The 16406-nt window shown below is 29.7% G+C and overlaps 1 protein-coding gene across 1 annotated transcript; it reads right to left on the reverse strand.

Annotated features, from left to right (window-relative positions):
- Positions 1–3406: 3406 nt before the first annotated feature.
- LOC107904173 (dirigent protein 4) lies at positions 3407–4216 on the reverse strand. The gene has a single exon (XM_016830446.2). The coding sequence runs from the start codon at positions 4098–4100 to the stop codon at positions 3552–3554; it is 549 nt and encodes a 182-aa protein (XP_016685935.1). The 5' UTR covers positions 4101–4216; the 3' UTR covers positions 3407–3551.
- Positions 4217–16406: the final 12190 nt, after the last annotated feature.

Below are 16406 nucleotides of genomic sequence, written 5' to 3' on the forward strand. Positions count from 1 at the left end.
GACAAGACAATCAGGACACTGTCAGATGTCAGGCATATGCTTGACTAAAAGAAAAATCTCATCTCCTTTGGAAATTCGGACTCGAATGGTTGTAAAATTAACATCGAGTCAAGCGTCATTAAAGCATCTCATGGGGCTCTCATTTTGATGAAAGGTAAAAAGAATGACAGTCTACATATTCTGGAAGGATCAACGATGACCTGTGAAATAAGATGTCCATCGTCTGTTAAGGAGTCAAAGTCGACTCGTTTGAAGCAGGGACAGCTTGGTCATGGGAGGGAAAAATATATAACCGTTTCGTTTAAGAGGTTCTTTTTTTGGTGCATGTTTTGAAAAGATAGGGCACTACGTTCGTGGAAATCAAACTCGGGTCAATTTTGATTTGGCAATGCACAAGTCGAAGGCTAGAAGTTTTCCAACTTCTAAGCATAACTTCGACTCAGTTAATATCTTGCATAGTTTGAGATAAGCCCGTGGCGGGCTTTGTCAAAGAAGGCATTGTGGAAATACGAGTCAAGGTGGAGATTTGTGGAGTTATACCTCTTTTTTTTTGCTTTTCTTCTCCCAATTAAACTCTATCTTTAGTTTCCCGCTTAAACATTAATTAGTGTAGGTTATTTTAATATTAGTTTTCCACTTAAGCTCTGATTAATGTTGGTTATTTTAATATTATTAGACCTACAAAATTAGCCTATAAATAGGCTCTTTTTCACCCTAGAAAGGTAGCCCATTACACATTTAGGTATTAGTTTTTACAAGTTTTCAGAGAGTTTTGTGTTTACATTTTGAGGGTTCTTATTTCGGGTTTTGGAATTTAGTTTTATATCCATCTTTTGTACTACTCGTTTTTTCCCATTCTAGTGAAATTATTTTTACCCGTAGTTTTTTATCCTATTCAGAAGAGTTTTTTCACAAAAATATATTTGTATTCAATCTTTTCAATTTTTTTGTTATTTTACTTATTCGTTACTTAATTGGATTTATCCCAATATATATATTCTCATACTCTTATTCTAATCAAGGTGAGTAGAATCGAATGACTCTTTCACAACCCTAAAGAATTGAGTTTATGATATAACATTTTAGTGATGATTTACAATCACATTAAATTCAATAATGACAGTTGTAGCATTTATATGAGAAGGATTAAGTAGTGCAAACCCTGTTGCCGTCCTGAATTGTCCTCTTCCTCCAACCACCGCAAGCTCAGGATGTGTTCTTGAAAACATGCTTATAGTGCTGCGGTTATACTTACCACTTGTAAGCCCAAAATAATAGTACGTCATCGAGGTTCTTGGATTTATTCTGGCTAACAGCGTAAGCCCTAAGTATTTCCAACTTCTTTTTGTTGTTGTTGTCAATTTTTCAACTATTTTAATGTTTATTTAACCCATAACATCCAATTTAATAAAAAAATTGAAATAACAATATACATAATTTCAAATTTTATCTTCAATTATAACATAGAATATACGTTTTCCAATATTACTCAGAATTTTTTATTTAATTCACATGTTTCCATTACAAAATAAAATTTTAAATAAAAACTTATTATTTTATTAAAATTAAAATAAACTCTTTATATTTTATATTATTAAAATAAAATCACATATTTTTACAAACCTAATAATAGTCTTTCATGATTATTTTTTTATCTCAAGAAATTTCAAACAACTTAAATTTTCTCAAAAAAATATTTGTCCCAACAAAATATTTATAGTTTTAAAAGAGTTAATTACATCACACATCCAAACTATTACTTTCATTCATAATTGGACTCCAAACTTTAAAACATTCTAATTACATTATTGTTGGAAAAATGTAATTTTTGGAAACTTTGAGCCATATTCTCGATTGGTAAAGGTGGAGAGTTGAATCATAAAATTATGGTTTTATATTCTACTCCATGAAACCTTTACAACGGTATATCATATGCTCAAAATGGTTGAGTGATGAATGAAAAATTGATGCTTAAAGTAAGTTTCTTGTGAATATTTGTTGAGGAAAAGAAAAGCTTAGATCCCACATTGGTTAAATACCAAGTGTGAGATATGTATATATATGAGAACCTACTTAAGTATTTTCGAATGACTAAACTTGAAATTTTGCCTCGCATGAAGGGAGGGTGTGAATTGAAATCCATTTGGGTTAGGTTGGGGTTTACACTTGCACAACATGGGCGACGTGAAAATATATATTTTAGCCCAAATACGTATTTTATTTTCCTCAGCAAATATTATACAGAATCTGTATTAAAAGAAAAAAAATCTCGATTTGGTTTTATTTCAATCAGATTGATTTTCAAATTGATTTAAAGGCTCCTTTAATGGAAAGATTTGTATTTTTATTCATGGAAATTTTTTAAATTACTCCATATTGAATGCCTATAAAAGCCTAAAGAATACTGTAAAATACTTCACACAGAGAGACATAATAAATTTTTCACTCTAAAAAATTCTTTTCTTTTTCCTTTCCAAATTTTCAAACGTTTTGGTGATAGAAAAAGACAAAGTTTGTTTGTTGATCAATGCAAAGGTACTACTACCGCGATCATTTTGTTGTTGTATCCTGGGAGACAGACGACCAACATTTCTCCAAGTACCATAGGAGCGACCGAATCTGTGTTAAGAAAACTGTGAAAACTGGCTTCAACATCTAGTAAAACTCAATTCCCTTATTCGATTTTTGGTTTTCCAGAATCTTGTTTATTTAATTGTTTTCAAATATAACGTTTTAAATAAATATAAATATATTTATTTAATTTGTTTTATTTAAATCTGGTGTTTTACATAAATATAAATATTTGTTTATATAAATATTTGCTTATATTAATTTCTTTTATTTCTATATATAATTATTTATATTTTTATTTGGTCACTGACGTGTTTTTTCTAATAATTATTAAACTATTGAGGCTATATCAATAATGCCATTCTATAACTAAAATAATTAATTTAACCTTTAAATTAGACACCATATCTCATGTGGTATAATGTAAAATGAAAATTTTAAAGAAAAATGAATACTGTAAAGTTTTAATTTTGAGATTTTCAAAGTTTTTACAAAAACCTTTATCATTCACTCTTTCTTTTTCAATTTACTTTATTTTTAAATTTACTTTTAAAAATCATGTGATAATGTTTTACTTTTCTTTAAAATTTTCTGTTGGGAACTTAATTGTTCTATATATGAAGTTTCTCCTCATATTCGAACAGCTTTTTGAATTGCATGTTTTGTCCCTTGTTGGAAGTGATATTTTTTGTTGTCTTAGAAAACTTGTAACTTCATTGTAATATTTGACTTTCAGACCGTATGATTTTTGTTTGGTTGTCAACAAACTTCCCCCATTTTTGCATAAACCAACCTGTATTAGAGATGAATATAAATACGGAATAGAGATGTGTCATTTTTTTATCCAAGGATTTAATCTTTATTTCAAATATGATGATAAAGTACAATGATCAAGTATTAAGTCTTTTTCTAATCAATAAGGTGAGCAGAACCGAATGACTCTTTCACAACCCAAGAGAATTGAGTCTGTAAATAACATCTTAGTGATGAAATAGAGTCACATCAAATTCAATAATGACAGTGGTGGCATTTATGAGGTAAGGATTAAGTAGTGCAAACCCTGTTGCCATCCTTAATCGTCCTCTTCCTCCAACCACCGCAAGCTCAAGATCTGTCCTTGAAAACATGCTTATAGAGCTGCCGTTATACTTACCGGTAGTAAATCCAAAATCAAAGTATGTCGTCGAGGTTCTTGGATTTGTTCCGGCCAGAAGTGAAAGTCCCTGAGCATTTCCAATCACCTCGGAGTCTGGCTCAGGACCTATCCTGAGGGGATCATCAACGGCAAATAGGGTGCCAAATGGCACCGATGAATTATTGTCGTTGCTTGTGATGTTAGATTGGGCTACGATGACTGCTGATGCGTTTGTACCGCCCAAATTTTCGTGCATAAAGAAGTGAAGATTGGTGACCTTAATTGGCCTGGGAATATGTGGTCGGGTCTCCGAGTAGTATTGCCTTTGGCTCTGCGCTGCTACTTGGGAGAGGCAGATGATCAGAATCCAAGTCAACATCAATGTTCCTCTCATTGTTTCTGCTTTCCTTTACTATAATTTCTGGGGGCGAAATGTAGATGAAAGCTAGTAGAATTGTTGCTTCATTTTTATTAACAAAACACAAACTTTATACTCGGAAAACCCAGAGACATGAAAATAATTTATTGTGCAAAACATTTTAAATACCAGCTTGATTTCTCCGGTAGTATTACTAAACCGAAATGAAATCAATGATCCACGTTGTCAACACCATAAATAAGAACTTCTCCACTTCATAATTAGAATGATCAACGTTGCAAACACCATTCTGTCCTTACCTTCTTTGGCTTTAATCTATTTTATATATTCCATCTGATTCATGTGTTGGTTTTATAAATTAATTTAACCTTGTCTTCTGCTACCAAGTTTCTTTTATCGTCTTCTTACTAAATTAACAGCATATTAATAAAATTATTACAAACAAGAACAAAAAGAAGAAGCAATAAATAAATACAAGAGATAATAAATCAGTTGATGCAAGACAAAGGAAACCATATCATGAGCATACAAAACAGAGCTCACATCCTAATAATAAAAATTACTCACAATATTTTTTATTTAATTCACATGTTATCACTACAAAATAAAAACTTATTATTTTACTAAGGAGAGAGATCCAATTACACTGCTATAAAATTTAAATGGCTTTATATCAGCCAATAATTTTTATATGATTAATATTTTAACAATCCAACTATTAAATTTATCAATATATTTGTACTTATCATGCATGTAAATTTTTGAATCAATCCGATAGCTTTATCATATCAATCTAAAATATTGTATATATTAATATATATTTAACGATTGAAAGTTTTCTTCTTCTTCTTTTACATAATACAAATAGTCAGAAAATTTTAATTTATGCCAAACTCAATATGTGTAACAGCCTGATTTTGGGCCTAGTCGGAACAGTGGTTTCGGGACCACAAATTCGATGAGGAAAAAAATTATTTTTATTATATTTTTATGATCTACGATTTCATGGAATGATTTTGTGAAAATTTCGTTCGAAAATTTTGACGTTTGGGCACTCAATTTGGTAAAAAGAATTAAATTGTAAAAAGTGCAAAAGTTGAGTTCTACATGTTAAAAGTGTCCAATTGTTATGAAATTTTAAATTAGAGGTCCTTAAATGGAAATTAGATCATTGGTTAACTTTTTGGACAAAAAATGGACATGAGATAAGTGAAATAGGATATTTTTAAGTTGGGGGCATTTTGGTCATTTAGTAATTAAAAGAATTAAAAAGACCAAAATAGCAAAAAATTTGTCCATCTTCAAGCCTTGGTCGAATTTCAAAATGGAAAAGCTATAGTTAGGGTTTTCAAGCTTCCAAGCTCCATAGTAAATGATTCCAAGCCTCGTTTTTAATGTTCTTTACGTTTTTAGAGTCCTGGTAACTTGGTTTAGCTTATTCTAACAATAATTCAACCTAGGGTTTATATTTGAAAAAATACCCATATGTGAAATGTGTTTATTTTAATGTTCTATGGTAGAATATGAAGCTTGAAATTATGTTAAACAACTTTTTCTAAGCGATTTTAAGTGAAAACGAGTAAAACAACATAATCGGTAAAAATACCTAATGTTCATAAGTAAGTGTTAGAGTGGGAATTTGATGTTGCCATATGAGGGAAAAATGTTCAGCATGTCATAATACATAAGAATAAGGGATGGAGTTTAATTTACAAGCTTTGGGGCAAAAGTATAAATATGCAAAAATTTAGGGGCAAAATTGTAATTTTGCCAAAGTTTGAGTCAAGGACTGTTTTGATAAATTTGAGTATTAAATAAGTCAAATGCATTATTATAGATCAAGAAAGAAGTGGAATCGAGCTTGATCGGAGAAAAGAAAAGATTAAAGACTGAATTGCTAAATTTTTATATTGTTGCACCAAAGTAAGTTTGTATGTGAATAATACATTGTTTTTATTTATTTATTTATTTATATTTTAATACTTTTATGAATTATGATTGAATATAGAATAATTATTTGATGTAGATTACGAGTTGTGGTTGAATTTGGATAAGTTGGTAAAACGTTGTGAAGTAAAGGTTCCTGGTTGAACACTCGGATTAGACTGGATATCCATATAAATAAAGGTTGTTGCTAAGTGCTGATTCCACCAGATATCCATGTAAGTAGGTGGTTGCTAAGTGCTGATTCCACCAGATATCCTCGAATCTAAAGATGGTTGCTAAGTGCTAATTCCACCGGATATCCATGTAAGTAAGGTGGTTGCTAAGTGCTGATTCCACCGGATAACCTTGAATATAAAGGTGGTTGCTAAGTGTTGATTCCACCGTGTAATTATTATTATTCCGAAGTGTTCATCGGGAAATTTACTAAGTGAAAACACATGAGATCATGTAACAATTAAGTGTAATTGAATAATGAATATATGTGTGGAATTGAATTGAATATTGAATTGAAAAGGGAAAGGTCAATTTTGAATTGAATAGTGATTAAAAGTGAGAAAGTGAAATTATGAAAAAGTAGAATTAGCAACAAAATAGTTTTGGATAGTAGCAATTGTGTGACTTTGAAAAATCACCAAAAATTTTGGAAATTGAATTAGAGAGTGAATAAGATATGAAATGAAATATTAATGAGTCTATTTTTACATAAAAGAAACAGAGCAAGAAAAAGACTTATAAATTTTGAGATATTTTAAGTTTAGTGAGACAGGGTCAGAATGAGTTTGGAATCCTCTGTTCTGACTTTGGAAAATTGTTAAAAATTTTAAAAAAATCATTACAGGCTATAATTTATATGTTTAGAACCCTGAATGTGTCTATTTTCAATTTAAGTAAACATAAGTACCATCCAAATTTTGTACAGTGAGATAATTAATTTTTAGTGAAGAGAGGTCAGAACTGTCAAGCAGTGAAATAGGGGAAACTTTAAAAAATAAACTGTACTTATTGGCTAAGACAAAAAATATGAAAATTTTATGGTAAGAAGATATCTGAATCTAGTTTTAGGGAAAATTAACGGATCTTAATTTGGAGCTCTGTATCTCCAAATAAAAATAATTTAGTGACTCTAACTCGGATAGATAGCTTTGAATATACATGTGAGTGAATAGTAAAATTTTAGAAAATGTTATTTATAAGAGTGTTATGTACATTAAGGATGTGAAATGGAGAGGAGGAGGAGGAAAAATAAAATATATGAATTATTTGTATATAAATTGGTCATATGCCGATTATATTTGATAAACGTTGAATTAGAAATGACATAATGTTTCATTTCAATTAGTTATTATGAATTGAATTGTAAATTAATATGGATGAAACCAAACAATTATTTGTTAGTATTATGCATGACATAATGTATTATTCTATATATATATTTTCATGGTTGAATTATGATTGTTGAGAAAGATAGATAAATTGGAAAGAAAGTTCAAATTGAGTAGAACGCTTGAGTGCTTTCGTTTAGTGATAAAGATGAATTGACGGAAAATACCATGGATGGACCATGGCAATAAGTGATATGTAATTTTGTGTAAGACCATAGCTGGGCTATGGCATCGGTATATGTTATGTGATTACGTGTAAGACCATAGTTGGACTATGGCATCGAGAAAATAAAGTACTCAATTCCATAAGACGTTCACTAATTTGAGAAAGTTGGTAAGTGTTATATGGACTCACACTCAAGTGATAGATTTATTGTGATTGTTGAAGTCGAATTCAATTAAGTGATTTCACCAATTGAATATTGTATATGGCAAGATGTGTTAGTGAATTACATATTTATGAAATGATATTTGAAGTTCAGTAAGTGATAAATTTAATTAATATGAAAAGATTTATGATTGTTATTAGTATTGTTTCTGACATAATGTGGATTCTTCGATGTTGAAATGATTTAACGAATTTATTGAGCATATGAATGAGTATGAGACTCATACAAGTTAGTATAGATATGTACATGTGTCTTATAAGCTTTGAAATGATAAGACTTGTGAATTGTGAATTAATCTGTGTGAAAGTATATGGGATAAATTAGCGAATCATTACAAGATATTGAAAATTGAATATATTACAATGGCTTAATAGGAAAAATATGACGATACGAGAATATGAAATGATACGGATCAATTCAGGTACTCGCGAGAAGCAAGTAATAATTGATAAATTCATATGACAAAAAAGTGAAGGATTATAAGTTCATATATGGCTATGAAATGAACAAATGGTGATAGCTATAAGGCTTGGAACGAATGAGTATATATATTGGGCCTTGTAAGCCCTAATTAGTGATTCGAAGATAATAATTTGAAAGTTTTAATCTGTATGAAATTTTATAACTTAGTTTAATACGTTTATAAATGTATGTGTTTTGGTAATGCCTCGTACCCTATTCTGGCGTCGAATACGGGTATGGGGTGTTACAATGTGACATCGCCAGATTCGGCTATAACGTTTAGGCCGGGTTTGGGGTGTTACAATATGCATGACCAACATGAACGGAGAATAAAGCATGACGGTTGAATTATTAAAATATTAATCATATAAAAAGTTACGAAAGAATGTAAAACCACTTAACTTTTACACCGATTTAAGTGGATCTCTCCCCTTTTATTAAAATTAAAATATGGACCCTCCCCTTTTATTAAAATTAAAATATACTTTTTATGTTTTATATTATTAAAATTAGGGGTGAGCAAACTCGATTCGACTCGAAAAAATTGAAAAAAAATACGAATTTCGAGTTAAACGAATCAAGTTATTCGAATCAACTCGAATTTGTTTTTCAAATTTTGAGTTCGAATCGAGTTGAGTTTTCGAATTCGAATAACTCGAATAATTCCAATATCAAACTATAATATTTTACATTTTTACCCCAAACTCCCAAACCTTTTTACTTTTCCCTCAAAACTTTTACTCCTTCCCACTTTCCCCCCGAAACTTTTACCCCCCTCCCTTCCTAACCCCCCTATCTACCCAAAATCCATTTCCCACCAAAATTTTACTCACCCATTTACTTTTTCTCAAAATTTTACTCCCAAAAACCCTCAAAACCTTTTATTTTCCCCCAAAATTTTTACTTCCTCCCACTTTTCCCCTAAAACTTTTTTTTCCTTCCCATCCCACCTCCCATCTACCCCAAACCCTCCCCCCTCCAATTTTTTTTAATATTTTCCCTCCAAAATTTTACTCCCCCTATTTACTTTCCCTCAAACTTTTATTCTCCAAAACTTTTTATTTTCCCCCTAAACTTTTACTTCTCACCCTTTACTCTCAAATAAAGAATCAAAATTATCCAAAAAAAAATCACTAAACATAAATAGTAATAATTTTATTTATATCTACTATTTATATTATTAAATTAAATTTCACATTTTATATTATTTATATTATTGAATTGTTTAGTCATATTGAATATTTATATTAAAATTGAATTATTAATTATGCCTTAAAATATTCGTGTTAAAATTTTATATTGATATCAATTTCACATTTTATTTTTAAAATAAATTTTATTAAAAAAATCATATTTTTACATTTAATATATTTTTTAATTTCAAAATAGATAGTGACAAGAATCTGAAGATAATTGAAACAACTTGTAACACCCCTTACCCGTATTCGATGTCAGAATAGGGTACGAGGTATTACCAGAACATATACACTTTTAACCATATTAAACCGAGTTGTAAAATTTCATCTAAACTAAAACTTTCAAATTGTTATTCTTGATTCGCTAATTAGGGTTTACATAGCCAAATATACTCACAATCTTTCATTTCCTCGTCGTATGAATTTAAAAATTTCCATTTACTTATTGAATTTATCACGAGTACCTGAATTGATCCGTATCATTACATATTCTCATGTCGTCACATTTTCCTATTTAACTATTGTAATATATCAATTACTCAATATCTTTAAACTAAGTGTCACATATACATTATCCATTCATCTCCCATACAACTATCAATATTAGCCACGAAGATAGAACAAATTTTCTCTATTCGATGTTAAATCAAAACATGTTACTTCATTACCAACTACCCTTACTCAGTATACACCTTAAATTAGCCCAAGTGTTTAACCAATCACACATGACATAAAAAATATATTTTATCTATTATTGCAGAATATAGATGTGCTACCCAAATCATAATTCACCTCACGTAATAACTGAGTTAATTTTTATCATTTGTCAAATAAATTACAAAACAAATTATATAACAAAATATAGATACATTTTAAACCTCACCAATAAACAAATTCTCATGGCATTAAATAATTATCACGCATCAAAGACAAATGTATTTGATATTTCTATCACACAAACTAGATTAATCAGTGCAACCTCAATGATGTAATCATCCTTTTAACTTATTTAACCAAGCCAAATTATACCATCATCTCACACATAGAATGACCCATCTATCATACTTCTCAATTATGTCACTTAATAGACCAAATATACCTAATCTTTATCATCATGATCAATCCACAACCAAAATACATCCATATATCTAAATTACCACACACACATATATATATACCATACACACATACTATAAAACTTTATTTTCCAATGAGCTTAAATCATGACCAATAATGCACAAATATAAGTATCATTTCTATTTCATCGTTTATCAATTATAATTGAACATATGACCAATTATAGACAAATCATTTATATATTCTCTAATTTTCCTCCTCCTCCTCTCCATTCCACATCCTTAATGTGTATAATACATTTAAGCAACATTTTCCATACTATCACTATTTTCCTGTATGTAAATTCAAGCTGTCTATCAGAGTCCGAGTCACTAATTTATTTATAGCTCGATCTACAGAGCTCCAAATTAATATCCGTTAATTTTCCCTGAAACTAGACTCACATATCTTATTACCATAAAATTTTTAGAATTTTTGGTTTATCAAATAAGTACATTTTATTCTTTAAAGTTTCCCCTGTTGCACTGCTCGACAGTTCTGACCTCTCTTCACTAAAAATTGATTATCTCATTGTACATAATTCAGATAGTATTCCCGTTTATTTATAATGAAAATATACTCGTTTAGGATTCTAAAAATATAAGGTTTAACCCATAATTAATTTTGTACAATTTTTAATGATTTTCCAAAGTCAGAACAAGGGATTCCAAAATTATTCTGACTCTATCTCACAAAATTTATTATATCTCATGATTTACAATTCCATTGCTTACACCGTTTTTTCTATGAGAAACTAGAGTCGATAAGCTTTAATTTCATATTTTAATCATCTTCTAATTCGATTCCCATGATTTTTGGTGATTTTTCAAAGTTGGCACACTGCTGCTGCCCAAAACTGTTTTAGTGCAACATTTTGATTACCATTTTGACCCTAAACTTTTAACACATCACAATTTCATCCCTAGGCTCGGAAAATGAAATTATTGCAATTTAATCCTTGATCCAAGCCTAATAGTTCTCATACATATCAATAACAGCCCATGGATTCCATGAAATTTCAGAATTTCTCCACAATTTCAATACTTTTCAACTTAATCCCTAAAACATGTTTTCATCCAAAATTCTTTAATAAAACACCTTTAAACATCCATTAACATCTCAATTTCATCATAAAATAACAAAAATCATATGAACTTATCATTGGTATCTTCCAAAACTTTCAACAAAATGAGAAACTAGTAAAATACTAAGTTGGATCTAATTGTAAAAGTCTAAAAATATAAAAATTTCAAGGAAAAAACAAGAATTAAACTTACTTGAAGCCAAAATATGGAATACCAGCTCCAAACCCTCTTCCATGGCTATTTCCCACCGAAATTTCAAGAAGAAATGGTCTTGAAATCCTTAAAATAAACTTTGGCCACATAAACTTTATTGTAATTTCAATTTTGTCCTTAAATACATAAATATCTTTGATTTTTTTAACGGTATGCCGCCTCTGCCACTTAAGTTGGTCCATTTGCTCCTTTAGTCCTTTCTTATTTAATTAATTGACTGCCGAAACGTTAAAATTTTCTAACGAAACTTTAAGACTACCATATTAACACTCCTTAAATATTTATAAAAATATGTCTCGATTTATAACATCGAGGTCTCGATACCTCTTTTCCTCAATTACTTAACTTAATAAATTTAAAAAAAAAATACAAATTACTAATTTAAAAATCTCTTAACAATAATATTTGACCCGTAATTATTGAATAATAAAATTTACGAGATTATTTTCTGAATTTGGTGGTCTCGTACCACTGTTTTCAACATTTCTAAAAATCGGGCTATTACACAACTAAGCAAGCAAAGAAGCTAACCAGTATATAAAAAATTAATAAATAAATTATGAGGCGATGAAAGTTAATAAAAATTTGATTAAGATGGACAAATTTTATTACGATGGGTGACAGTGGTTACAAGGATCCAAAATTATTTTTTAAAATTTAACTCGAACAAATATATTCGATTTGATTCGATTCGAATTCCATCTCAGTCGACTCGATTTGAGAAAATTTCAAATCAAATTAGAATGATAAAATATGATTATTCAACTCGATTAACTCAAAATTTTTTTATTCGATTCGATTGAACGCTCACCCCTAATTAAAAAATATGATAAAATTTTACGAACCTAATGATAGTCTTTCTGCATCAATGTATTTGCTTCTTTCTTTAGGGTATGTGGTGCCACCAGCAGTAGTTATAATGGGTCAAGTCCTCCCATCTTCAATAGCTTCCCAAGCTCCTTCATTGATAGACACAATGAAAGTCCTCATGTGAGCCTTCCAATAAACATAGCTTGTTGAATCAAGTAGCAACGACGGCCGAGTAATCGAACTACCTTCATGGATCCCATGATCATAAACCGAACAAAGGATCACCTTCAAATAACTTTTGAAGATAGATCTGATACCAATTGAGAAAAATAAATTAATCTACCGATATGATAAATCAAATTTGTTTAATGTTCGTTGTAATGACAATTAGAACGAAAACATACAACGAAAAGAATAAGGCTAGAAAAGAATTGACATAATCGATCTTTGTTAACGCATTTCAGACACCCTTGAATAAATCTAATATTTATCTCTAAGCAATAGTTTTTTAACCATCAATATATAATTAGACTTCCATGTTGATCAAAGCACCTAAAGTAAGTCGATTGAGAGTCTTAGCACCCTAGTCGACTCATACTTCTAGTTTTGTCAAATATGTCACATTCAAGTGGACCAAACTTAGCACAAACAAAACCTACTCAAGGCTCAAATCAATGGTTCAATTTCGAGACATAACATAAGTGTTATAAGCATGAAATGGTTTTTTTAGGATGAAAAAATTGTTATTTACAAGTAAATTTAGGATGATATAAAATATTCTTTTTGTTTTAAAAATAATAAAATTAAATAAAACATTTAACAACATTTTGTTATTATTAGAATCTTCTAAAACGTGAATTAGCTTTTGTGAATGATCGAGAAGGTTGAAAAATTGCATGAAATCTAAGTGGCATAGAAAATCTTCGAAACAAATCCATTGATATTGCCTCTCATAATGGCTTCCACTCTATTATTTATGAATAGAGGAATAACTTGTGTCATAAACCAAAAAAAAAAGATAAACAATGTGTCAAGAATTTAAATCCATTCTTTTACTGTTCCAACATGTAGTTTACTTTTAAATATACTACTTTATTAAATAATAATATTCAACTCTTTTTATTAATTACAAAAATTAAATTTATTATAGCTACTTACACTTAGATGTTGATTTTAAATTCATCTCCGAGTTAGCTCGTGAGTTAATTATTTTAAATATATTAATTTTAATTTTTTTTTTAAATCAAATGGATCGACTATGGATGCTCAATCAACTTGCAGGTGAACGTATGATTTTTTTTTCGATACATTTAAAACTAAATAAAAGTATTTTGAAAGTGGATTGGTACAAATATTTAATCAATGTGTTAGTAACTTAATGTGTGCAGATCCAACTATCTAAATACATTATTTAAAATAAATATAAATAAATTTTCTTTTGAATTTTTGTTTTCTATTTATTCAGATATCAACTATGAATTAGCCCGAGTCAAAATATATGTAAAATAATTTTTTTCGAAGGTATGTAAAACAAATTATGAAAGCATAAAAATTCATATAAATATGGAAAAAAATACTAAACTAAAAATATGGGTAATGTAACAATCTACTTTTCAGTGGTGTTAGAAACGGTGGTTTTGAAAATCCATTTTTGATGTTCGAGTCCAGAAATATTATAGGTTAGTATTAAAGTCTATTAAAGTTTGGTCCCTTAATTTTGTCAATTTGCTAGTTAATTAAGATATAAGGAGTAAATTGTAAAAGTTTATCGCTATGAATTTTTAATTAACCAAAGGACCAAATGAGCAATTAGAGCATTTTTATACGGCCAAATGGATAACAATTAGCATCCACCAACTTTGTTGATTATGCTTAAAAGATTGATTAATTAAGCTTTTGTTAATTAATTAAGATTAATTAATTTAATTAAAGGTATAAAAGCCAAATTAAAAGAAAAATAAAACATTTGTCCATCTTATTCTTCTTCTTCTTCAATCGAAAAAAAAAAAAGAATCAAAGGGTTTCAAAGCTTCAAACTTTCGGCCTTGATTCGGTATGTTCAATCAAGTCATTTTCTTGTAATTTTTATGTTTTTGAAGTCATAAAAGCTTGATTTAGCTAGCCTATGTATCAATTTGTAAAATTGTTAAAGTTTTTGAATGTTGTCATTGATGATTTCTTGAAGAAATATGTGTTAAATTGTTATATTTTAAGCTTAGATATGAAAAAGAACTAGATTGTAAAGTATAAATTGTTAGTTTTATAAAAAAGGACCAAAGTGTAAAAATTGAATATTTGATGTGAAACTTCCATAATTATAGATATTAGAGAGTTTTAAAAGGATGTAATTGAGATTAGTTTCAAATTTGACAATTCTCCCCTCCTTAAAAGATTTTCGTCCTCGAAATTCCCACTGTTACACCAATCATTTAACCACAAAATCTGGAACTCCATACTCATACTAACCATCATGCTACTGCTATGCAACTCTGATTTCAATGCAATCCAAACAATATCTCACTCCCAATCTAGACAATATTTCTAACAAGCTTTCTATTTACTATCTTGGATTGTCTCAAGAAACTTTTTACAAAAATATCACTAATGATTCCTCTACCCAGATTCTTAGATACACAATTGATAGCAGAAACTTTAGTACAACCAATCCTTAATCAATGTAAGATACAATCAAAATGAATCAAAAAAGTACCTGTATCATTGCCAGATGCATCTCGATCCTCTCGATGCCTAGTTACAAAACCCGGTCTCTAATTTTGTTTCTAAGCCGAAGCTTGCATCCAACTAAGAGAGTGTTATGAACAATCCCTAACTTAGTGCTCAACGGACCTACAACTAGAACACGCTTCCGTTTTCATCCAACACACATCCAGATGACGCCTATCACAGAGAGCATAAATTATATCTCGATTCACACCCACAACTACCTCCACCTGCAGAGGTCTGTCCATTCTGGCTCGCTTCCAAGGTTGTAAATTTGAGCCCGTAGGACAAAAACCCCTCTTACCTTAATCTTGCCCTAAGCAATCACTCTCTTCTGCAAACTTGGTCTCATTCGTCCGAGGTTGCTTAGTCATAGCCCCAGCTTTGACTACCGCCCTAAAAAATGGGCGTCGCCATAGTCTTGCTTATTTCTAGATTGGGCACGTTGCTCTAAAAAGAGGAGCCGGTGTGAGCCACTTAACTACACTCGCTGCGCCCTCACGTACAATGTCCACGTATACCACAAGCACTCATAATATTTATCTATAATATAGAAATCTAATATTTAGCTCAAGTTATTAAAAATTCTAAGTCTTATTGTTTTATCTATAGTAACTAATCTAAAATAGAGAAAGTTTTATTTATGCAGTCTCTAAAGTCGAATAGTTTTACTAAAGTGACTAAATTAAAAATAACTAATGTAACAAGTAAAAAATATCTTACTTGGATCGACGCCTGAGACTCAGATTCTCTTTTTACAAGTTGAAATATCAAAATCAATAAAAAATTTAGATTATTTAAAAAAATTCTCACAAAAAATTTTTAACCTAAAAGTCACAGCCCAAAATTTGAACCTAGGCTTTGATACCACTAAATGTAACACCCCAAACCCGACCTAGATGTTAAGGCCAAATCTAGATGAAGTACATTCGCATGTTTAAAAACCCAAAAATTGAAAACTTAACTTTAGAAAAAAACACTTACGAAAATGCATTTAAAT

Source organism: Gossypium hirsutum, chromosome D05 (assembly GCF_007990345.1).
Source record: "Gossypium hirsutum isolate 1008001.06 chromosome D05, Gossypium_hirsutum_v2.1, whole genome shotgun sequence".
In the NCBI taxonomy this organism is placed as follows: Eukaryota; Viridiplantae; Streptophyta; class Magnoliopsida; order Malvales; family Malvaceae; genus Gossypium; species Gossypium hirsutum.

Excerpts from the sequence above, each read along its gene's own strand:
- LOC107904173 (XM_016830446.2), bottom strand. The coding sequence starts at position 4,100 with ATGAGAGGAACATTGATGTTGACTTGGATTCTGATCATCTGCCTCTCC.